The sequence below is a fragment of the Canis lupus genome, chromosome 30, assembly GCF_011100685.1.
Source record: "Canis lupus familiaris isolate Mischka breed German Shepherd chromosome 30, alternate assembly UU_Cfam_GSD_1.0, whole genome shotgun sequence".
NCBI lineage: Eukaryota > Metazoa > Chordata > Mammalia > Carnivora > Canidae > Canis > Canis lupus.
In genome coordinates this window covers 23,102,599-23,127,887 of record NC_049251.1, presented here as the reverse complement: position 1 = coordinate 23,127,887, position 25,289 = coordinate 23,102,599, and the positions used below count along the sequence as shown (strand labels likewise).

The following is a 25,289-nucleotide window of genomic DNA, read 5'->3' as shown; positions in this document are numbered from 1 at the left end:
TCTGTCAATGTCCCTTTTCCATGTTTCTAACTTCAAAAAAAAAAAAAAACTATTCATATCAATGGCTGCAGCAATTGAGATTTTAAACCGTCCTTTTGTGGTGTATGTTAACATGGAATACTGGGCAAACACATCAATTCTTACTACCTGATTGAGGTAGTGGCTTAAATTTTGAATAAAAAAATAGAAGTCTCTTTTTTTTTTTCCAGAATCCATGCACTGTTGAAACCCAGCTGGCCCCTAGGTGGTGCTCACTCCGACGACAGCACCCTAAATTTCAGTCTCTGATTTCCTTCTGAGGACTGTGTCTTCTAGACCACACCATCAGGATTTAGAGAAGCTTATTTGGGAGATATTAAGTCACAGGTAGAAAAGTGAGACATGGACAGTGATCTTTATCTGCTTTCCTATTTTCATGTATCAATTTTTCCCTACTCCCTTCAAATTGGTATATCCGTTATATTCCAGAAGTTAGAAGACAGAATCCTAAACCACTTGAAGGAAGTATCTCTTCCTTTGAGGAAGTATCTCTGATTTTGGTACCAATCTTAAACTCTTTTTTTTAAAATATTTTATTTATTTATGAGAGACACAGAGAGAGAGAGGCAGAGACAGGCAGAGGGAGAAGCAGGTTCCATGCAGGGAGCCCGATGCGGGACTCGATCCTCGATCCTGGGTCTCCATGGTTAGGCCCTGGGCTGAAGGCGGCGCTAAACCGCTGAGCCACCAGGGCTGCCCCCCAATCTTAAACTCTTACAGAGAGTAACTGAAACAGAAGCCAACCGGTATAAGGCTTTCTTTGTTCACTTGTTCTCTAAGATAAAACCTAAGAGCAATGTACATCACCTCCCTGTGGTGGGCTGGGAGAAATGTAGTGCATGTGGGGAAACGGGTAGCCTTGCCCCAGACTTCCTGTGAAATTCAGAAGCAGAAAAGCTATGACCTAACAGCCAGAGTTCCCTGAGATACTAAGTGTGATGATGATGATAATGATGATGATGATGATGATGATGATGATGATATGTTTTCCCTTGGGAAACACACTCCTGACACCTAGCTAGTGTTGATAATGGAGCAGGATCTATCCATCCCTACTGCTCCTGCCTGGGTGTGCAATGGGAGTGCAGAGGGGCCCCTCGTTCTTCTGTTCTTCTCCCTGAGACTCACAGATGAGCCAATGTAAGACTTACAGGATTCCACACAGTATGACTGGATTTCTAGTTTAGGTGACAGAGTTCACCTAATGTATGTGTTTATCCTACAAGAGAAAAAAGTATCCCTCCAACCTCACAATCCCCTGACGTTAACCTCACTCCACTAATATTGCCAACATCTTAGAGATTAATAAAATAGGTATCTTTTTTAATCTTCTTTTTGTCATGTGTGTGATTTATTAGTAGACAGGCTTTTAATTTTAATAATTAACTAATAAAATAGATAACCCTTCAGAGTAGTGCTTAATATAAGGAAAATGTTTTGTTTTGTTTTTTGTTTTTCCACTGCCAGAGGTTCAATTAAAGTTCTTCCGCAGAAATATAAATGTTCAACTTACCTGTTTTTTTTCCATTTAGAAAAACAAACGCATAAGCTATGAGCATATAGTAAACATAGAACTTGGTCTAACATTCCACAGACAGATGGAGACCGAAAAGATGAGGGAAGAAGGGAGAGGAGGAGGGAGGAGACAGGAGCATGGGAAGAGACACCTGTCCACCGAGGAAGAAAAGATGGAGCGGTCCCTGGGGAGAAAAGCAGCCAGGTGCAAGGAGGTGCAGAGACCTGAGCTAAAGGAAACTTTTCTCACCAGACCCTCGCGACCCCTGAGCTGTAGGCACTCCTTTGGAGGAACTGCTGCCTCTGAAAGCGAGTGAGTTCATGCACTGTGCTTCCCAGCCTTCTTCACTGGAACCCTGTGATCTGATTAGAGGGATAATCACCAGCCCACGGGTGGGGATTAGGAGATTTCCCTCTGGGCCATGAAGATCGTGGCTTGAGTACGTTAACTTGGGAGCCATGGAAAACTGACCTGAGAGTCAGATCTGGCTCTAGGGCTGAAACGTCACCACAACAGGCAGCAATCCCAGCCCATGACCTTCCACGGGGGCTTACCTCCTCAACCATCTGCTTGACTTTCTTCTGCTGGCAATGCACCATGTCATCTAAGTGTCTGATCCGTTCACGGAGGCTGGCAGATGCCTCTTCCAGCTGCTGATACCTAACACAGAGAGAAGAGCAAGCTGTAGAGTCCTCAACCAAAGCAGCAGTACCAGCACAGAGTCACGGCTGAAGGGAACAGTGCCACAACTCCACCTTCTTCTCTGTGTCTCTGGGGCGGATTAACTATCGATGGACCACCCCACTGCAGGAGGAACACAGGACTTTTCTGCAAGCTCCCACTTGGAAGGCTTACCCTGTATAAGGACAATGACTCTACTTTCCAGGGACTGAAACCGAAGTTTTTTGGCACCACTTAGAGAATGAGGGGCTCTCTATTCTGGAGTTAGTACAACATCATGCTATATATGCTTTATAGGCAAAAGGCCTTGGAGTGGAAAACGGAGGAGAGGAGTCTAGTACCACAACACAATACAATATCCGAAATCAAGTGGCCAAGTGCTGGGAAGTGTGGAACTGTAGCTGTCTACACATCATTTACTTGGGGAAACCGGAAAGCATGTTGAAAGAGAAGGTCCTCTCCACATCAAAAGAGACTGGGCTGCTTTCCGAGGCATTTCATAATTTTGTCTTAAAATGATACAAACTACCCTCTAACTCTGCTTGGTTCAGCGAAACCAAAGGAACCAGAAGACGGGCTCTTTGGAGCCACTGGAATGGAGCACTGGGCGCAGGGTCTGGTGGTCAGCTAACCACTCCTGCCAGGTACCCCCCTCAGCGCTACGTTAAAGTCTACAGAAGACTGCAAAGTTTGAATTTGTGGAGAGGAAGGAAAACAGACATTTTTCAACACATACCACAGGGCAGGCAGCAAGCCCCCTAACCCCCTCACAATGAATGACCCAGTGAGATGGGCACTGCCCTCGTCGCCGTGACCCCCTCCCCCACTTTAAAAAGAAATCTTGGATTGCAGATAAGCAAGGAATCTCAGTGAGGTTAAGTAACTTGCTCAAATTGCTCAAATCATCCCAACCTTGTTTTCCTTCACCAGAGGGCCATGCATGATCTCTCTGCCCTCTGATTTCTAGCGGAGACCATGTACTGCTCCAGCATTTTCCATGCAAGGCTTTCTATGCCCGTAGCTAGGGTACAAGGTAAGGTTTGAAGTAAACAATGTTTGGAAACAAACAAAAAAAAAGGGCATTTTAAAATTAGTTTCCATCGCAATGTTATTAGTCACAGCTAATGAGTCTTCTCATCAACAAGGTGCATCCTGTGGACTTGAAGGTCACAGAGAACATTTATAGACTGAACTTCTGCACCCGAGGCAGTCTGCAGTGTGTTCCCCACACTATCCAGCAGCCATGGGCTCCAAGATGTGGCTGTGAGCTCCTAAAGAAACCGACCCCGTAGTGGAAGCTCCCAGCCCAATACTTAATTTGTAGAAGTCTGTAACAGTGATGACCAAATAAAGGAAAATGCAAGGACCTGGCATGCTCATAAAAACACAGCATGTCCACCGTCTAAGTCCACTATAAACTAAAGGGCATGCATCTTACCTTTCCTTGTCAGAATCGGTTATTTCCACTGACATTTCTGTTTCATGCTCCAGAAGCTGTAGCTGCAGCTGATGGCGTTCCTAAAATAAACACCGATATCTGAATCATCGGGTCCCCAGCTGGACAGAGAATGTATATAGAGTAATTCCAGCACTAGTGGGTTCAAGCCTACAGAATTCCCAGCGGGGTTTATGCATCCACCCACCAAAGTCCAAACAAAGCTCAAAAATGCCAAATCTTTTGGTGTGCATTTACAGATATATTTATGAATAAGATACAAAGATCCTGGATAAAGCCATCCAAGATTTCTTTTTACTGGACACCTGGGTGGCTCAGTTGGTTAAGTGGCCAACTGTTGGGCTCAAGTCATGATCTCAGAGTCATGAGACTGAACCCCTTGTCAGGGCTCCGTGCTCAGCAGGGAGTCTGCCTGAGGATTCTCTCTCTCTCTGCCCCTCCCCCTGCTCTTGTGCACGTGCTAATAAAAATAAATAAATCTTTAATAAATAAATAAGTATCCCTCCAACTTCGGTTCGGGTACCTTGTGGGAATTTATAGTTCTAAGAAATGAAAATCCATACTCTTAAGTCAGGAGCCTGTGATACTGCAAAATTCTTGATTATTTTCTGCATTATCAAGAAAAGAACCTCTAGAATTTGGAAAATATCCACATTCACCCAGTAACCTGGTGGTATTTACACAGGTATGTTTACTTGTAAAAGTGTACTGTGACAGAATAATGGGTGATCCCCCACTGCTGTCCACATCCTGATCCTTGAAACCTGTGAATATGTTGCCTTACACAGAAAAAGGACCTTTGCAGATGGGATTAAGTTAAGGGTCTTAAAAATGGGGGAATGATCCTGGATTATCCAGCTGGGCCCTTCTGGAAGGAGGAAGAAGTTGTTAGAGCCAGAGAAAGACAAAGACTGGAAAATGCTACACTGCTGGCTTTGAAGCTGCAGAGCCCTAAGTCAAGGAATGCGGGCAGCATCTAGAAGTTAGAAAGGCCTAGCAAACAGACTCCCCTCTAGAGCTTCCAAAAGGAACCCAGCCCTGCCGACACCTTGATTTTAGCACCCCTGATCTCCAGGGCTATAAGAGAATAAATTGGTGATGTTTTAAGCCACTAACAGTGGTAATTTGTTACAGCAGCAATGGAAAACTAGCACATATATCAAGCTGTGCATTAAGATTTGTACCCTCTGTTAAATATGCAAATTTAAAAATCTATCCAAAAAAAGTAATAGACGAATATGGACAATTATTTCTTTGGACAAAGTGGAAAACGTTAATAAAAGCATAGCAGCCATCATAACCAAAACTGCTCTAGAAATACATTACAGACGTTGGTGTCATAGATTTCCTTAAAATTAAATTTATCAAACCCCGTTCACTAAATTGGGAGGAGATGATTTTACTTTAGGCCCTAAGTACCGCTGTGCCTCTTCATTATTCTCAGAAATTCTCCCAACACACTCTTTAAAAGCAAACCTTTAGGGATGTCTAGGTGGCTCAGCGGTTCAGCGCCTGCCTTTGGCCCAGGGTGTGATCCTGGAGTCCCGGGATCGAGTCCCGTATTGGGCTCCCTGCATGGAGCCTGCTTCTCCCTCTGCCTGTGTTTCTGCCTCTCACTCTCTCTCTCTCATGAATAAATAAACAATAAACTCTTAAAAAAAAAAAGGCAAACCTCTGAAAATCTCTCATAACTTCTGAAGCTATAAGCAGTGGTGTCCAAGAAACAGACCAAAGAGACAGGAGAACAGTCAACCCTGACAGGAAGAGTGTATTATCGCTGATGGATTTAGGAAGACCAACTTTTAGTGGGATTTTGTTTTTGTTTTTAAATCTCTCCAGAAAGACACAGTCTTACTGCCCACCTGGGCAGAATGCTCCCCCTGTTCTCACTCCATTTGCTGCTGCTGGAAGTTTGTATCAGCCCTGAAATAACCACGATGGACCTTTCACAAGTGAGCCCCCACTACCCCCGACCCCCGCCGTGGCTGACTCCAGGAACAAAAGTTGTCAGAGAGTAGGGCAAGGCCTAACTTCCAGCACACTTTAAGTGTTCAATTTTTTTTCTAAATTGAAGCACAACAAATCTTTAGTGTACACTACCCAATAATTTCTTACATTTGTACATGCCTATGAAACCACCGCCCAAGCACAGAATATCACCTTTTCTGCAGCAGGGTCCCTGATAGATCACACTCCTTAAAAGATTTTTTACCAATCAGGAAAAAAGAGGTGTTCTGAAAATCCAAAAATAGGCGCAAGCAGGATACGACACTGCCACAGTTCGTGCCTGCGGACATGCTGTTCGCATAGTGTGTGAGACATCTGGCACAATTCCTGCTCTGAACGAGGTATCCCCAAGGGAGAAGGAGCAGTAAATTGGAATACCTAATCCTAGCTAAATAAAGCCAGCATATCTCTAGCCTAAATGGAAAAAGAAGATTTAGAGAAATGACAATACATTTTCATTCACTACAGAAAAAGCCGACAGGGCCTGGGGAACATTGTGTGTCACATCAGTGCCGGCAGGGAAGGCTGGCCTTACCACCTCCCTGGCCTCTCACCCATCACCTCTTACACAGGCTCCACGTGGGAATCAGCAGGGGAAAAAATTCTACTTTCAGAATCCCAAGGGTACAAACAAGCTAAGCTATTAAAAAGAAAAAAAAAAAAAAAAGCCTAGCCCAAAAAAGCTGACTCCAGGGGCAGACACTGACATAAGTCTAACAAAGTAAAAATCAGAGCCACACATTTTTGAGTCTCTACTACATGCCAGGCACGGTGCTTAGCACTTTGTGGGGACGTTTTTCGTTTACTGCTCACGAAGCCCTAAGAATTATTATTACTAGCATTTACAGAAGAGAAAACTCTGTTTGGAAGACTCAAGTAACTGCCCACAACTAGAAAGAGAGGCAAGTTTTAAACCCTAGGTCCATCTGATTCTAAAACCTGTATGTTTAGCCACCACGTGGGCAGTCTCCATAAGGTGGCTTCCTGCCCCAACCAGGCTGCCCACTCACTTGGCACCTGTACGTGGCAGGAAAATCTGTCACCCGCAGGGAGCATTTACCAAACCAGTACCTTCTGCTGTTGCAGGGCAGGGGGAATGGGGGAGAAAGCTCATCTAAAGTTCCAGAAAATGCCATCATTGCCCAATCTTCACTACAACCACCTCCAACCAATCCTGATGTTAAACATGCCACTTTGCTCTCTTCTTTAAAGATTTTATTTATCCATGAGAAACACAGAGAGAGAGACAGAGACACAGGCAGAGGGAAAAGCAGGCTCCCTCTGGGGAGCCTAATATGGGACTCGATCCCAGGATCCCAGGATCACGACCTGAGCCAAAGGCAACTCAACCACTGAACTACCCAGGCGCCCCTGCCCTCTTCTTTTCAATAAAAGAGAGGATTCTGTTTTCCCAAGGAAGAGAGCTGAAGTTGTAGCAGACTCACTTTGTTCATATCGCTCCCAGATAAAGACATTACCTAAGGCGGGAGCCCCCAAAGCTCCGAAGCTCCAGAGCACTGGCTTTAATGCCACTCCCGCCCTGGTTACACCGCACCTCATCAGGGCACCATAGAGGAGCCTATGTTGTGGACACGAGAGGGAAGGAGATCTCTCAGAATCACTGGAAGCCCAGGAGCTGGCCATGCACACATTGTCCTTCCTCCTGGCTCATCACCAGCCAGGGGGTGGTCAGCATGAGCTACAGGGTATTCATGTCACAGTCCTGGCAGGTGGCCGCTGTTCAGCGGAACCACATGCTGCTGAGAACCATGCACAGCATTACCCCTAAACGAACACCCTTCCCCCAGAAGTCAGCGGTCACCTGCTAAAGGTCACCTTGCCTTTTTCCTCCTTCCTGCTTTTTCTTTTTCCTCTCTCCCACCCCTTCTTCCTATTGTCCACATTCTCTCTAATTTCTGCTTCCTCCCTTGCTCTTGACTGGCTTCCTTATCTTGATGTGGGAACGAGGAGTTATGGGCAGATGGCGTTAGGCAGGGAAAGATAAGGGAAAGGCCCCAGAGTCAGGCTCCTTCCCATCCCAAGAAAACAGAAATATGACAGCAAAAACAGAAAAAGTAAACCGGGCTCCCTAGCTCCAAAATGTTAGGGAGTATCCCCCTTTAATGGCTACTAAGTAATCACAGAAATCCCAGATGTAGAGAAATATTATGGAGCAGGTATTAGCCAGAGAGAAGGGAACCCCTTGTTTGGGCTCATGATATTTACAAAACACATCTTGTTTGTTATTATGATAGTTACAAATCCACCACCTTTGCTCTAAATGTCCGCCCTGATACCGACAAAGAATTTACCAAGTTCCCTGGTCAGTTTCCCATAAAAGACAGACCATAAAAGTCCTCAGTGGCAACCCTGTTCCCACAGGTTCCCAACCCTGTCCCCCAGAGGGACCCCTTTCCCTTTGAGAGCTTTCTCTGTATCTCTGCTTAATAAACTTCTATCACTTTGCTCACTCTGTTGTCCAAAAGATTGTCTCTGACTCTGTGATACAAGAACCAAGCTCTCCTATATCAATCTCAGCTGAGCTCCGGCCTTCCCCAGGCTACCCAGACCCATAGAAAACACAGGTCCTCCACTCTGCTGACAGATGTGGTGGGTCAGAGAAAAGCCAACCTTTCAGACACCTGCCCAACAAACGCTTGCTCAGGATACCGATACGATATTTAGTATATCCTATCCCTATAAGGCTTGGTTGCTCAGTGAGTCCATGAATTTCATGCTTGGGACCCCAGTGAAACGATGCTAAAACATTTTTATAAATTACTATGTATGGGACGTTTTTTAAAGCATCAAAATAGGGGCAGCCCAGGTGGCTCAGCACTTGAGGGCTGCCTTTGGCCCAGGGCGTGATCCTGGAGACCTGGGATGGAGTCCCACATCGGGCTCCCTGCATGGAGCCTGCTTCTCCCTCTGCCTGTGTCTCTGCCCCTCTCTCTCTCCCTCTCTCTCTCTCTCTCATAAAGAAATAAAATCTTAAAAAAAAAATAAAGCATCAAAATAGTGGCACCTGGGTGGCTCAGCAGTTGAGTGTCTGCCTTCAGCTCAGGGCGTGATCCCGGGGTCCAGGGATTGAGTCCTGCATCGGGCTCCCCATAGGGAGCCTGCTTTTCCCTCTGCCTGTGTCTCTGCCTCTCTGTGTCTCTCATGAATACCTAAATAAATAATCTTTTTTTTTTTTAAAAAAAAGCACCAAAACAGTTACTATAGGAAAGATGAGAACTTTGTCAGACCTTCTCATACTCCATTTTATGGCTTTGTTGTTTCCTGCTGAAATCACAAATTAGAGGGATGAGCGAGACGGGTGCCGAAGGCTCCTTGCACCTTTGCGGGCCTGCCAGGACTGCAGGGATGTGGAGAGTCTGGGCCCAGAGCAGTGTTTGTTACCTTTTCCATGCGCTCAATCAGCCTGTCCAGCTCTCCAATCCTCTGGTCCTTCTCCACTAGGCTGATCTCCGCTGCTTCCATCTTTTTATTGGCTTCTTCAATAGCTTTCAGAAAACTTTTGGTTTCTTCCTGCAAAGGAAACACACTCTGTTCTCAGCACAGGCGTGGAGTCCCTAGGCTGCTAATGAGGGTCCAAATAGCGCTGGCCTTGCTAAATCGTGACATCTCTCTAAAAACATACTCTTGGGGCTGAGAAGTGTCATGAACTCAGATCATGAACTCAACTCCCATGATTCGAGTTCTCACCTGCAAATAAAGAAACGTCGTGTGGCTTTTTAATGGGCCTAGTTATTTTTTCTCCTCTCCCCACCCCCCGAGTCCTTATATCTAAAAAACAAGCCCGCAAATGTTATTTCTCCCTTGACTGGATGCTCAAAGTGTCAGTGTATTTGCCAATAATATAAAGGTAAGTAGGGCCACATCTGGAACTGAATGCAGAATGCCTCTACCCTTCTCCCATACTGCAAAGCACCAAGTCGGTCAGCCATTCAGCACATCTATAGAGCTTTAAGAACACAAGAGAAGGCAGCCAAGGACTCCCTACCTCCAATGATCTTACACTCGCTCCTACCAAAGCCGGGATGTGAGATGTACAGGTGAGGTCTAGAATGCCACAGCAAAGAGCGGAGAGAGAACATGGGCTTCCCAAAGACACAGGACACTTCTAATGAATGGCAAAGACTTATTCAGAGATGGTGGCATTTTCAGGGCTTTGCACGTTCTTGGGAAGGTGCAGGGACAGGGAAGGAGGGCATTTCAGGTAAAGAGCAAATGGAGGAAGAAAGGGCACAGCTGCATGGAAGCCTGGGATCTGCTGGAAGACTGGCAAATGGCAAATCTAGCCAGAGAAAAGGAGGTACTTAGAGGCAGAGACTGGTGGTTATCTGGAGCAAGGAGGGGGGCATGAATGAGGGCGGGAGGGAGAAGTGGGGGGATGAGCGAGCAAATGAATAAACCTTGACCTTCACTCATGTTAGAGAAAGCAGACTCCCCTCCAAGCAGAAACCCTGCTACTACCTAAACCTCACCAACGTTCATGGACCACACGCTCCCCAGTTCTTCGTGGGCAGCTAGGGCATACACACCAGCAGAGCCTCCTTCTCGGCATTGTGCTTCTGCTGCTGCTCCTGCAGCCTTTCCTCATACTGGCTGTACAGCTTCCTGGTCATCTCTCTCATCACCTCGGCATTGGCTTCCTGGGAGGATTCCACCTACAGAGACATTCATTTCAGAGCTCTGGCTTTTGCAGGTTCCAGGGAACCAGCACCTGCCACGCAGTGGTGAACCCACCAACCAGGCTTCTTCTGCGGAGACGGGAGACCAAAGCAGCAGGAACTAAGGGGAGGAGGATGGTGGGAAGAAGGAGAGGGGAGTAGAGGTGTAGAGAAAGAGAAAGCAGGACTTCACACTCTGTTACCAGGATAAGGACCCTCCACATGAGGTAATTTTTCAAAAAGACAGAAATGTACCTAAGCATCAGCCCTGTCCCCCAATTTAGCCACTTTTAAGTTGAATTTTTAAAATTAAAAGGTCTATCTGTTTAAGAAAAGAAGGAGTAAGTGATGAAAAGGGGGGACAGCCCCAGTGGCTCAGCAGTTTAGCACCACCTTCAGGCCAGGGCGTGATCCTGGAGACCCAGTATCGAGTCCCACGTCAGGCTCCCTGCATGGAGCCTGCTTCTCCCTCTGCCTGTGTCTCTGCCTCTCTCTCTCTCTCTCTCTCTCTCTCTCTCTTATAAATAAATAAAATCTTTAAAAAGAGACGAAAGGGGATATTACAGGTACCGATATTCTATTTCTGGATATATTATTTTGTAGATTTGACTCTGAATCAAATAAATCGTTTATCTGTTACCAAAAAATTAAATTTCAAGAAATTACCTCCCAAGACCATTCAATGGGAAAAGGATAGTCTTTTTAACAAACAGTGCTGGGACAAATGGATAGTCACACCCAAAAGAACATTAGACACCTAATGTTCTTACTTTACCAAAAAGTAAGCCAAAATAGATCAAAGGTTTAAACGTAAAAGACAAAACTATAAAACTCCTCTAAGTAAACATAAGATGAATCTTTGCAACCTTTGGTGAGGCAATAGTTTCTCAGATATGATACCAAAAGCATACACGAGAAAAGATAAACAGAAAGACCTTATCAGTATTCAATATTAAAACTTCTGGGCTTCAAGGATGCCATCAACGAACGTGAAAAGCAACCCAGAGAGTGGGAGAAAAGATCTGCAAATCACATATCTTATAACTTGTGCCCAAAATATATAAAGATTTTTTACAATTCAATAATATCCAATTTTAAAATGGGTGAAGGATCTGATAGATGTCTTCTTTGGGAAGATATACCGACCTATTAAGCACAAGAAATATGCTCAATATCATCACTTATCGGGGAACACAAAACCACAAAGAGATACCACTTCACACTCCTGGGATGGCCATGAGCAATGAGGCAGTAACAAAGTGTCGGTGAGGATATGAGACCTCAGAATCCTCTCACACTGCTGGGGGAATGTAAAATGGTGTGGGCATATTTCTGCATTACCTTTCATACTATGGCTCCCCTCCCGCCGCACCCCACCATGTGTATACATTATTTTAAAATCTTGTTATGTCACAGAAGCGGGGAGGCCTTTGAAGACAAGTTGCCCACATGGAGTTAAAGCTGTCCTATTAATCACACTGGCCAAACAGTACCTAGGAGAGACTTCAGTTCAGCTCATAGAAGAAATCTGGACTCAGCCTTTCCACATGTTTGTGCTTTCCTAAATACCGCATTTAGAAACATTCCCACCTGGTCTGGGGACACTAAGCCAGGACCTCCCAGTGCCTCCCTGGGCCCCAGCTCAAGAGAAAAGAAAAAGCAGATGGGTGAGCAGGACTCAGGTTGGAGGTGGCTGGTACTCCCTTTCTGCCCACGCCCCATCCTTGCCTTTGAACCTCATGCCATTGATTTTATGCTGCAGAAGGTCTGTGTCCCGTCCTTCCAGCTTATTGCTTTTTCCAGAGAGCTGAGCTCTGTGTGTGTGATGTGTGAGCTCTGGATAAAGGAAGTATACTTCAAACTCCATGGGGTACATGACATTTATTTCTAAGATCCAACAAAAGTCTCTGTTGGTGCTAATCAACCTTCTCATCACTAGAGAGGTTCTGGTGCAAGCAGCCACAAAATGGAATATCCTGAGCAGTGATTATCATCAGCTGAGAGACACACAATGTGTCCTGCACTCCATTTCCATGGCAAACAGAGACTTCTAGAAAGGGCTATGTCCCTCCTGTCCCTCATTGGCCCACTCAACCACTGCCCAGCGTCCTCGGTCACCCACGGATCTTCTTCCTGCATGCCCTTGATAATAAAGAGCCCTTATTACCTTCCAGCAGGCTCTTTATTATCAAACTAGAAATACCTTGAGACATCAGAGAAAATCTCAACAGTGAAGTCTTCTGAAGTCCCAGACCTGTGGGCAACCCCCCGCCCTCTCAGTATGTGACAGTGGTGCCATGATGACTGTCTCAGCAGCCCTTAACGCCACTGGGGCCAGGGCAGAAGTGCCCTCTCAGGGTATTTGTGGTGCATCCCAATCTGAACTGGGAATAGTGAACATAGAACCCCCCTCGGTGCCTTCAAGCCAAGCCCTATGGAGTTGGCCACAAAAAGTATGGGAAATGCCAACCAAGAAAACAGAAGAAAGGAGATGGATTTGTTAATGATGGGAAGAGAGAGAAGGAAAGGGAAAGAAGAGAAGGGTCAGGGGGAAATCCGCGGTCTCCTAGTTTACCTTCATCTTCAACAGCTGATTTTCAACTTGCGCTACCTCCAACTGCCTCTGCTTTTCCCGCAGCTGGCCCATGGATGCTTCATAGGTCTGCTGCAGATCTCGGATTTGATCCTTAATGTTGCTATTTTCCAGAGTAACATCCACGAGGGTTTTCTAGTGGCATAAAAAGAAATCAAAACCAGATCCGGTGATGTGAGAAAACATGGCCAGAGTCATGCACCGGGACATCCCTTTGCCATTAACCATTGGGAGAGATGTCAAGCAGCTGCAAGCCAGGACGCTGGTATCTGGGGGGCTGAGGGCCCCCCACCATGGGCAAGTGGTCTAAGGTTCTGTAGTTGGGTGGGCCAGCAAGCCTCCACATCACACCCCACAGCCTCTGCCCACACCACCTGCCCCTGCTCAGGATGGATGGAGATGGACAAAAATGGAGTCTTTCCAGGAAAAGTGGAATAATGCATCATTTCATGTAAGAAAAATTATGTTTTGAAAATAGTAAGGATAGAACAAATCCCATTTTGAAGAGGAAAATGTATAGGCATCGGTTCAAACGTGTTTATGTAGAGACAAGTTTTCAGAAGACTGGGATGAATTTCATCAAGATCCAAATAATGGTTATCTCTATGTGGTAAGATTATGGAGGATATTTATTTCCTTCCCTGTGTTTTCTGTATCTTTCAAATTCCTACAACAAAATCAAAAAATAAAAACATACATTTTGTAGAATGGAGATAGTCCCCTTTTTCCTTAAAGGGGCTGTCCCTTCTGTACTTGTGAAACCACCTACCAGGACAGCCACAGCACAGCTCAGGTTCTGATGGTGCCAGCAAACGCTTCCCCTTCCCCTACCAGGCAGAGAACTGTGGCAATGAAGAAGTACCAGGGAACAGAGTCTGGTGACTCAGACAAGTGCCTGACAAGCAAAAAATCCTGTTGATTATTGCTCCAGGCCATCCACTGGAGCAAGAATGATTAAATTAGGGACACCTACGTGGCTCAGTGGTTGAGCATCTGCCTTTGATTCAGGTTGTGATCCCAGGGTCCTGGGATCGAGTCCTGCATCGCGCTCCTCACAGGGAGCCTGCTTCTCCCTCTGCCTATGTCTCTGTCTCTCTGTCTCTCTCATGAGGAACAATAAATAAAATCTTTTTAAAAAGTTATTGTTAAAAAGAAGATGGAGGGATCCCTGGGTGGCGCAGCGGTTTGGCGCCTGCCTTTGGCCCAGGGCGCGATCCTGGAGACCCGGGATCAAATCCCACGTCGGGCTCCCGGTGCATGGAGCCTGCTTCTCCTTCTGCCTATGTCTCTGCCTCTCTCTCTCTCTCTCTCTCTCTCTCTGTGTGTGACTATCATAAATAAATAAAAATTAAAAAAATAAATAAATAAATAAAAAGAAGATGGAAAAGGAGAAAAGAAAAGCACCATATCACAGCCAGGAAATTCAAGTGAATCTGAAGATTGTTGGCTTCTTACTTCTGCAAGGCTCTGACCTCTCCCCTTGCCCAAACTATCCCATTTTCATTATTATTGACAGACCAGAACCTTGGTTTGATTTCACAGGCTGTCAGAAGTGTAAGGAACTGCTGAGATGATCCCCAGTCCCCCTGTTTTATGGATAAACAAGCTGAGGCCAGCAGAAAAAAACGACTTGAACAAGGTGTCTGGCTAGCAGTAGAGCCAGGACTAGAACCCTGGGTCCAGATGTAGGTTCATGAGCACAAGAGTTCTATCTGTAGAGCCAGTGGGCCTTGGAGAGGGAGTGATTGGGCCAGGTGGTTTCTAAAGCCCTTTGCAGCTCAAATATCTTCTGATTCTGTGCTTCCAAATGGCTTCTGTGTTTTTGTTAATGTCTATTTACCTCCATCAAAAATCCTTTCTCTGATTCAAGTAGGTTTAGGAATCAGAGGCATTTTATCTACAGTGAAGGCTAAGGACTTGAGGAAGCTTCAAAGACTAATCCTCTACAAAGAGGATATAGGCATTAGAACATGTGTCCAACCCCAGGGTTTCCAAATCTAACTGAAAGTCGAACGTGACTTGGGGAGGTGGTAGATGGTACACACAACCCAGTCCCCGGTGGTAAGAATTCCAGGTTATGGAAGCCATTCTCTGTATGAATGAGGAGTTAACCATGTAGAACCCAAAGCATTAAATCATACCAATATTAACTGGCATTAAGCAAGAGTGATGGGGAGAAGCAAAGGGCGAAGCAGATTCCCTACTGAGCAGGGAGCCCGATGCGGAGCTCGATCCCATGACTCTGGGATCATGACTTGAGCCAAAGGCAGATGCTTAACCAACTCAGCCACCCAGGTGCCCCTTAACATAATTTTTAATCTTTTCATTATAAAGCTCCTCTGTCTGCCCCAGGCCAAGACACTGGACTGTAACTAGGAACCAGTCAGATACCTGGGTTATGGCTGACCCTATTCTGATGGCTGACCTCACTGCCTGGAGCACCAGCGGGATGGCAGGTCAGAAGTACAGGTGGGGAAGAGAACCCAGAAAATCTGTGCCCATACCAACCAGGTCTGCACTTAGGTGAGGTACAGCATCTCCTACTGTTTGGCCAGGAGCGAAAAGATGCCCAAGAGAGAAGGAAAGGGAGCCTTGCCAAGCTCCCTTGATGGCAGAAGAAAGGGAAAACCACACCAGACCCAGAGCAGGGCCAGGCCTGGGGCCAGGGGAAAACCAGCATGCACTAAGAAGGATCAGGAAAGGGGTGAGGCTCCAAGACCCCACCAGAAATGGCCTCCCAGCCAAATCCCAACACGATGCCTGCCCAGGCCCGCTGCTGTATCTAGCTTTGTGGTTGGCACTACTGCCCTCACAGCTGTGACCAGAGAAAACCAGGCTCATGGGGAAGTGGAGGATTTCAACATGAAAATTTATCTGTTATTTGTATAGAACTGGGAAGGACACATAATAGCTATGGCACCTTTTAGGGAAGGGAAAAAAAATAAGAGCCAAATGGATTTAGAGAAGAGGCAAGAACCTGTTGTGTGCCTATCTGGAAACCAAAGCCAAGGGAGAGTGTTTCTGGTGAATGTAATGCTGTTCTGAACCTTTTCAAGTTAATCTGCATATTAGATGCAGGACTCAGTTGGAAGGGTAACAATGGGTAGCACTGGCGGGGTGAACTCCCAGCAAGGCAGTTCAATCATGGGAGCAATCCTGAAGTGGACCGAGGACGCACATTCAGAGCGTCCTGAATCCTTCTGCCTTCCTGCCTCGTACTAAAGACATTCTTTGGAATGCACAGGATTTCTTTTATTGCAAAATAATTTCTAAATTAGTAAAAAGTGCTTCACAGCCTTTGGGAGTTACTTGCCATGAATGAGTACAGATGGTCTGTGAGTAGGTCTGTCTTTTCCGTGCTTGGGTGGAACTTCCCGTAACGCGAGAGCTAAAAGAACAGGGGCTGCTGTGCTGTTTTAAGTGCTAATACTTAAGACCACTTGGGTACCTACTGGAGAAAGTGACACCTCTAATGGAGCTCAGGATCTAAACGCCCATTTTAACAAAGGCAGAAACAAATTCTACTCAAAGGTTTAGAGTCTTGGCTTGGAAGCACTTCCTCTCACCTCCTTCACTAGCTTCCTGGTATGGGCTTTACTGTGGCCATGCTTGAAGGATCCTAAATAATGATCTGAAGACATCCCGTGACTTACTTTACTACCGAGGCACGGACCCACACTTGGTTAGGCATGCCGGCCCCGTAACAGAGGGCACCCCAGAGGGCACCCAGGCTAACGGCGAGCACTGGAGTACCTGCAGGCCAATGGAGTCCGACGTTAAGGTTGAGTTCATGGCATTAAAACTGTCCAGGGCTGACGACTGTGTCTGGATGTGACTCTCAAGATACTCCTGCTGAGCCTGTGAAGCCTGAACAGATGACGAGATGGTTACACAAAACCATTTATACCTGCAACAAGCTTCAGTTAGGCTAGAACCTTCTCCTGATATTCCAAGTGCAGCTTAAAATTGCAAATTCAACATCTGCATGACCCAGAGAGGGGAAAGACAAGAAGGCTCTTCCTTTACATATTCACCCACAGGCCTCACCGGCTCCTCACAACAGGTGCAGCAGCAGACCATCCCCCTTCACATGGAAGAAACAGAATCAGAGAAGCTACGGGGTTTGCACACCAGCAACTGAGAAGCGGTACAGCTAGAACCACTGTATAAGGGTATAACTAAAACCCAGTTGGAATATCTTCTCATGACATCTTGCTCTTTCCACTCAGCACAGAAAGAGCACATCTGGGGTGCACACAGTTCTCCAGCATCATTCTGGGGCTGCCGCTGCTGCCGTGTCTTTGTTGGGTGTGTGTGTTTAACGTGTTGCAGACAGTCTCATCAGAGAGAGTTCTACAAGTTTAAGCCAAACCTTCAAGAAGGTCTGGGAGCAGGGAGGCAGGAGAATGAGGGGTAAGGATTCGGGCTAGGCTCAAGGGTGGATGCCGGTGGGGTCTGCTGGAGCCACAGAAAGCAGTCAGCAATGACAGAACCAGAGGGGCACCCTGCACATGGGAAGCAGAGTTGAAACAGCAGGGCAGGCCCAGGAACAGGGTGGGGGGCACGTTCTTGCTCAGGGGTGTGTTCACATTGCAAGAATTTAGCAATGGTAATGTGGCTGCAGAATGAGGGCTGGCCTAGGGGAGGAGACGGGGCAGAGACATAGTTTCTTGCATGGGAAAATGAGGGTGTGCAAGAGACGGTGATGGAAAGCCAGGGGCAGGGACCTGTCTGAGCATCTATTGCAACTCCAATCCTCCGGCTTTAATTACAGTTGTTAGCGCGTGTCAGTGGATGGCAGACTCAATTTCCACAAGTATGTGAGAATTTCACAAACCTCTTCCTACATGCCAGTTGAGAATGGGCTACGCCCCCACCCCTATAATCAAGGCAATGGGTCTTACTTAAGCAGATAATCTCGCGGCCAAGTCATGCGCTAACCTCTAACACGGCTGGCGTAGCTGTGCTTCCTTCCTGCAGAGATTCACCTTTACGGAAAGTAGGTTGTGTATACGTGGACTTTTTTTCTTTCAACATTATGAATCAAAAATACAAAAAATAATTTTTTCGCAGGCATTAGCTTGTTTAAATCAGAGGAATGTTATTTTCTCTTAAATTGGAAAGTAAGACATTCACATAGTTGAAACATTTACAAAATGTAAAAGGTACACACTAACATAAATCTGTCACTCCTGTCCCATCTGCTCAGGGACCACCTTGCCTACTCTGCCTCTCAATTAAGAATCAGTTAATTTGGGGATCCCTGGGTAGCTCAGTGGTTTAGCGCCTGCCTTTGGCCCAGGGCGCGATCCTGGAGTCCCGGGATCCAGTCCTGCGCCGGGCTCCCGGCATGGAGCCTGCTTCTCCCTCTGCCTGTGTCTCTGCCTCTCTCTCTCTCTGTCTATCATAAATAAATTTTTTAAAATCTTTTTTAAAAAAAAAGAATCCGTTAATTTGTTTCTTGATTATCCTTCTAGTAACTACTTTTGCACCCACAAAACTATCTAAACATACTTATTTTCCCCTCCTGTCTTATGTAAATGGTAGTTCATTGTACCTATTTTCTTGTATTTTGCTTTTTTTTATACCATATACTCTGTATCTTTGAAATCTTCCCATATCTCATTTTGAAGAGCTTACTTGCTCTTTTTATTCTTTCCTCCTCCCTCCCCTTCCCCTATGCTCCCCCCCTCCTTTTTAAGATTTATTTATTTATTTTGGGCACAGGGGCAGGGAGAGGAGCAAAGGGAGAGGGAGAGAGAGACACGAGCCTCAAGCAGACTCTCCACTGAGCAGGGAGCCTGCTGCAGGGCTAGATTCCACACCCCTGAGATCACGACCTGAGCCGAAATCAAGAGTTGGAGGCTCGACTATGCCACCCTATGCCAAAAGAAGGCGCCTTCTCCTTCTGTGTACCCTATTGTAGAGTCATAATTTATTTTACTTTTCTCTTCTTAATGGAAAGTTAGGTTTCCAACCTTGTTACTACAGCGAACAATGCTGTGATAACTAAGTTCATACCTATGTCAGTTCACGCGTGAGAGTTTAGGGAATATGCTCTCAGGAACAGAACTGCTAAGTCACAGGATGGAGGCCTTTGTAATTTTGGTAGCTACAGCCAAATCGCTCTCCCTCAGAGTAACACAAAATTCTATCCTATCCAGCAATCTGCCTCTTCCTCCACAGCACCCTAATATAGTATCTTGTCTGCCCCTATAGGTGTGCCAGTCTCACAGGTAAAAATTACACTTCAGGATAGTTTTATTATTTTTTTAAAGATTTCATTTATTTATCCATGAGAGACAGAGAGAGAGAGAGGCAGAAACATAGGCAGAGGGAGAAGCAGGCTCCATGCAGGAGCCCGATGTGGGACTTGATCCCAGGTCCCCAGGATCACGCCCTGGGCCGAAAGCAGGCGCCAAACTGCTAAGCCGCCCAGGGATCCCCAGTCAGGATGGTTTTAATCCAAGTTTTTCTTAATGAGAGGGAAGCAGAGCATCCTGCCAGACATTTAAGAGCTCTTCATCCTTCTTTTACTATAAGTACTCCATAACAAATATTTTGCCTATTTTTATGAGTTGTGGCCTTTTCTTCTTGATGCCTGAGAGCTCTTTAAATACTCAGAAAATCAGCCTATTACCTATGACATGAAGGGCAAATCATTTTGCCAGGTTTGTCATTAGACTTTGACTGGTGTCTCTGCCAGCACACGTCCTTCATTTCAGTGTAGTCAAAGTTACCAAACTTTTCTTTTGTAGTTTTAGAATTCCACATCAGAGTAACGAAAAGCCTTCTCCACCCCAAGAATATAAAAGAATTCACATGTTTTCTTCTGGTACTTTTAAGTTTCATCTTCAGCACTTAAGTCTTTGATGTCTTTGGAATTCACCAGAAGTCTGTCACAAAAGCATATAAATTGTCCCCACATGGGCCCCTGGGTAGCTGGGTGGTGGAGTTTCTGCCGTTGGCTCAGGGCGTGATCCCAGGGTTCTGGGATCAAATCCCGAGTCAGGCACCTCACAGGGAGCCTGCTTTTCCCTCTGCCTATGTCTCTGCCTATCTCTCTGGGTCTCTCATGAATAAATAAAATCTTAAAAAAAATATATTCCCCAAAGCATATCTTCACTGGTCCATTTTCCTCTCTTTATTTGAGATGCTACATTTATCATATATTGGAGTCCATTTCTTCACTTTTTTCATGGATGCTTACTTTTTTATGTGTTAATATGATTCTGTCCTAATCTCTGAGGCTCTCTCAGTTTCTTATAACATTAATAGAGCTAGTCTTCCTCATTGCATTTTTTTCCCCAGAATTTCCTCAATTCTTCCTATTTATTTTCTGTATACTCTGGAATCACCTAGTCCAGTTATAAGAATGACATAAAATAAAAATCTGTTGGTATTTTTATTGGGTTACATTACATTTGTGTATTACCCTGAGTAGTACGGACATCTTACAATGTTGGCAATTCCTATCTAAGTACATAGTATGTCTTTCCTCTTGGTATAGTTTACTCCTAGATATTTGGTAGTTCTCTTTGCTCTTGTTTCTTCTCACCAGTTGTGTTTTGTATACTGAAATCTATTTGTTTGTACCTATTAATTTTTTTACCCTGCTACCTTACAAAATTGTTTTTTACAGTAGTTTTTTTTTTTTCCATTGGCTCACTTGTGCTTTCTGGGTATATAATCATACAGTTTGTAAACAGTGACAGTTTTACATCTACCTGTCTGGTTTTTATACCTCTAAATTTGTTTCTCCTGTTTAATTCCATTGGCTAATCTCTCAGGTACAATATTAAATAGTAATGATGATAGCTGGCTTCCTTGTCTTGTCCCTCACTGTGGAGGGAATGCTTTGAATGTAAAGATTCTTCTTGCCACAAATGTCCCTTTAAATAATACACTTAATTCTGTGATAAAATTCCCTCAGTTCATTTAAAATATGATTCTATTCACAAAGAACATCATAAACTCAAATATGTTCAGGCACCAGCCACTCAGAGGGAGTCCTAAGCCCTACCATCCCTCCATATTTCCAAGTCACTGAGATATTCACTTACTGACAATTCCTGGGTAAGCTGTCGAATCTTCTGTCTCATTTCATCATAGTCTCCATACATTCGCTTCCTTACTTTTTCCAAAGTGGCTCTCACCTGCAGCCCACAAAGATGCTAGTTAGAGATCAAGTTACAAAATTTTGAGAGATTTTCTGAAACACTAATGACAGGAGGGTTCCACAAAAAAAAAACAATTTTAAGAACATGACAGTTTGGGAGATTAAGAAAATCACTTCTAATATCTAGTTAGAAGCCAAGGGAATTATCCAAATAACAACAATAAATATGTATTATTATGAATGTTTGTAATTATTAATAAAGATTAATTATCCAAATAATAAGCCCTAAAGAAAAAATGGTTTGTTGAAATGCACCTATCACCTGTCAAAACACATTCAGCAAGATTCCTTTTCCTATCACACATTTTTATAAGTAGAAAATTAACAAGTTGACTCTATAAACAAGTGACTAAGAAGACAAAAAAAAAAAAAAAAGCAACCTCTAATTTTCCCTATCTCTGCTCTGACCACCAAAGAGCAATTAAACATCTGAAATATACGGCAGGGAAGTATGAGCATAGAGAGACCATAAATTTGAACATTTCTCATTTATCAATAATACACAGGCACAAAATATAACAAAAGTCAGGGTAATCCTCCAAACACCTGTTTACACAACCACTGTTGAAGTTCCTCTATAGTAGCACTTTTGGAGGAGTAACCAGGTCCTTACAATTTTTATTAAAAAAAAAAAAAAAAAAGGCCTTGACCCTGTCAAGGGTCAAAAAAAGCCCCTGCTCCTGCTCTGCTTAATGGAGAGCTCAGGGATCCTCAAATAGAAACGAGGTCTCAAGGGAGCCCTCTGCAGGTAGTTCCAGAACTTCCATGGCAGGAGGGACTCAAAGACAGTAGTAGGTAGGAATTAGGGGATAGCACGAGGGAGCACTTCACCTTGAAGCTGTATTTGCATAGCTAGCACAGGTTTTAAATCAGATTGCATGTTTGTTAGAGGTGAGTGCGTATTGGTGAAAATTTTGGCAGCAAGGTGTAAATCAAGATGCCAAGACTTTCCTAAATGAATTCTGATCAAGAGTCTACTTTCTTGCTGTTATCTACAAACATTTTGGGGAAATGAGGCCCAAAACACTCTGGCAGACAGAAAGGTTTTCACCATGGCCCTAATTGGCTCTCATGCTGCTCATCAGTGGGGAGTGGGTTGGCTCTCAAGCTGGATGGCAAGTGGTACAAGAAGCCAACTGGGCCAGAATCACTCATGGCAAGAGAGAACAATCCCATAAACATGCTTAGGGATGAGCAGGCCAGGATGGATTTGAAACCAGCTATAGAAGGTGGGACCTGGAAATTAATTTTATGTTACAGGTCACAATGGAGGCTAGTAATCCAGGTCAGAACCACCCCTGTGTCCCAGGCACATGTCATCCCTGGTTCACAACCTCCACCTGTTGTTTTTGTCTTGGGCAACTGGCGGCTCTTCAGCTCTGCTTGAAAGGTTTACCTGTGAAGCAGTGCCTTTTTATCCGAGGTATATGAGAAGGGACTAAGTATTTACATGAGAAAAATACTGGAGATGAGGAATGTTCAAGTTGCTTCTATAGAGGAAGTCAAGAATGAGATACTCTGAATGATTAAAAATTATATTTGGGGAGTAGAATGATTGGGGATTTGAGGGTGGTGGTTGTCATAGTTGTCCTGTACATTTGTGTATGTATGTAACTTTTTTGGCTTTTCTTCATTTTCTCTGTTAAGCATTTATTATTTTTAACTAAGACAAGATTTTTTAATTTCTTTTAATTATATAAGTATCTAAATCTTTCAAGACACGTGAAAGAAGGTGCCCAAAACAGTTATTTTTAATACTCAATGAGATGTTCTTTTAAAAAAACTGTACAAAAAAAAATTAAATTAAATTAAAAAACTATACAAAAGCTGATAACATGACTTTGTATCTTCTCTGCAAACACACCATATAAAAAGCTAGAAGTTTTGACTTTAGGGGTCCCTTTCCACCCTCCACAATCTATATAGGAGAAAACTGAAGCCCACAGAAACAAAAGCTTGGCTGGGCCAAACACAGAGGTAGATGTTGAACCAAGGTCTAAGGGGTACCCCACTGCCCCACACTGCTCTGCTTCCCATGAGCACTTTTTAGTCCACAGGTGGTGCTCTGAGCTCATCAGGGTCAGAGTAACTAATTTCCTCTCTATCTAATGATACTGATTTGGTCAACAGGGCACTGGGAGGCCAAAGAACCAAAAAGGAATGGAGATGGATGGATGGATGGATGGATGGATGAAAACAAATAAAAAATGTAGAAGAAAATGCTCCTTAACAACAGCTCTGGAAAAAATTAAAAAAAAAAAAAAAAAAAAAAAAAACAGCTCTGGTTAAATGGTAGAATTATGGATGGTTTTGATTTCTTCTTGACACACTTTTGTATTTTCCAAATTTTCTTAAAAGAGTGTGCAATTAAGAAATATAAGAAATGTTATATTAAACACAAAGAAATGACATTGATTGGCCTGAGATGGACAGTGTCTACTGTGGTTGACTTCTCAGCATCTATTTCGACTAACTGATCTGAACCAGCTATAATCAATCCCATTCCCCTCACCAGGGGATCCATCCAGGGATGGATTTGGGAATGGGCCTGTGACCCAATCCTGGCCAATGAGATATAAGAAGCCTAACAGAAGGACTCTAAAAAAAGAAACCAGAGACAAGTAGCCTCTTCCTCCAGCCACCATCATATTTTTAGATGATGCCATAAGCCTGACACAAAGGAGGAAAGAACCAATGGAAACTCTGAGTAGGATTCAGAGGACTGGAGCTTGGATGTGCCCTGGCGAGAGCCCACCTACCCCAATACTTACCCCACATGAGACAAATTTCCTCTTTGAGTTGGCTTTTCTGTTCCTTACAACCAAAAGCAATCAAATTTATATCATTTTTGAAACTCATGTATTAGTAGTGGAGTGTCCTACATAATAAGAAAAATCACTTAAAAGTCTCTATATCATATGTGGAAGAATGGAATCATTTGGTCTCCTGAGCATCCGTACTTAACAACCTCTAGCAGTTCACTCTATACTTCACTACAGAATTACGTATATGTACCTTTAACATTACGTGAAGATATGGAGAAACATTTCCATCGAAAACAGTAATGCTAGAAATTCTTCCAAAAGGCTTTATTACATTCATGTCAATGCTTCCAACTGCATCGTCTCACATGCTACAAAAGGAGTACAAACAAAACCAAAAACAGCAATCCTCAAATGACTCACATCTCTGATGTAGTTCATCTCTTCTTTCAGCTGGTTGGTGGACCACCCATATACCACCATTTCTTTCTGCTCGTTTGGATCTGATCTCCGCACCACGCCATAGACAACACCCTGAGGAAGTTTCCTGGTTGGTTCTCCATTGCTTAGTTCAGGGAGCTTCAAGAAGGTAGAAAAGAGAAAAGAATAATGACTGTTTAGGCCTGGTAGAAACAGTTGCGATAATGGGTACATTGTATGTGGCAGTTTGGGCTGTGCCGGCACTAAGGAGCCCAGCAGAAATCCAGCCCGGTCACTTTCCTCCTGCCTGCACCTGGAACGGGTCATGCCAGCCTCTACCCTGGAGGAAGGCCATCTTTCTCAAATTTCTATCAAAGCACTGTCCATCTACCTAAGAGTGCATCTGCAGGGCCCTACCAGCCCAGAGGAGCGCCTTTCATTCTCACGGAGGTGCCAGGTTGACCTTTGTTGCCCCTCACGACAAGAGCAAGAGTCGGCACTTTCACAGTCCAGGTGTCCTAATAATGCTGCTTCTCCCCTGAAAAGCAGTTCCTCTGTATGCCTTCAACCTCATCATTAAATACATCACTTGAAATGCATGAGGTTGAGATACTGGGGGAAGAATGTTGGCTGTCCACTGGCAGCCAAATTGTCCCCTGAGGTTAAGACCCACCCTGGAGCCAGCTCAGAGAAAAGGCCGGGGGGTGGGGGGGCCAGGGGGTGGAGGAGTACACAACCTGTTATGACCATTCATGAAATATTTCTGAAAAGCCAGGCAGAGCCAGCAGGACTTCAGCCAAAAGAACTTTCTTGCACTTTAATCCCTTCACCCAGAGATTTAATACCCTTGGGAAAGGATAACACGTTCAAGTCCTAACACACTTTTCTAGAATGAAGGCTCAAGAAGCTAGAGAAAAGAAAATTAGGATTTGTTCAGCTTCTACTATAAGCCAGATAGGT

The 25,289-nt window shown here is 44.6% G+C and overlaps 1 protein-coding gene across 3 annotated transcripts in view; it reads right to left on the bottom strand.

Moving 5' to 3' along the window:
- The window catches only part of LOC102155709 (myocardial zonula adherens protein), an 88,651-nt gene that overhangs the window by 40,230 nt on the left and 23,132 nt on the right, over positions 1-25,289 (bottom strand). For all 3 annotated transcript variants that reach the window (XR_005381702.1, XM_038580533.1, XM_038580534.1), the window contains exons 3-10: positions 24,333-24,488; positions 21,032-21,124; positions 16,722-16,835; positions 12,951-13,103; positions 10,247-10,372; positions 9,102-9,230; positions 3,675-3,754; positions 2,110-2,215 (exon numbers count right to left, since the gene is read on the bottom strand). Coding sequence is in view for 2 of the 3 variants with exons in the window: in XM_038580533.1 (XP_038436461.1) it covers positions 2,110-2,215; positions 3,675-3,754; positions 9,102-9,230; positions 10,247-10,372; positions 12,951-13,103; positions 16,722-16,835; positions 21,032-21,124; positions 24,333-24,488 (957 nt within the window). In the remaining variant the exon portion in view is untranslated. The remainder of the gene's footprint in view (positions 1-2,109; positions 2,216-3,674; positions 3,755-9,101; positions 9,231-10,246; positions 10,373-12,950; positions 13,104-16,721; positions 16,836-21,031; positions 21,125-24,332; positions 24,489-25,289) is intronic.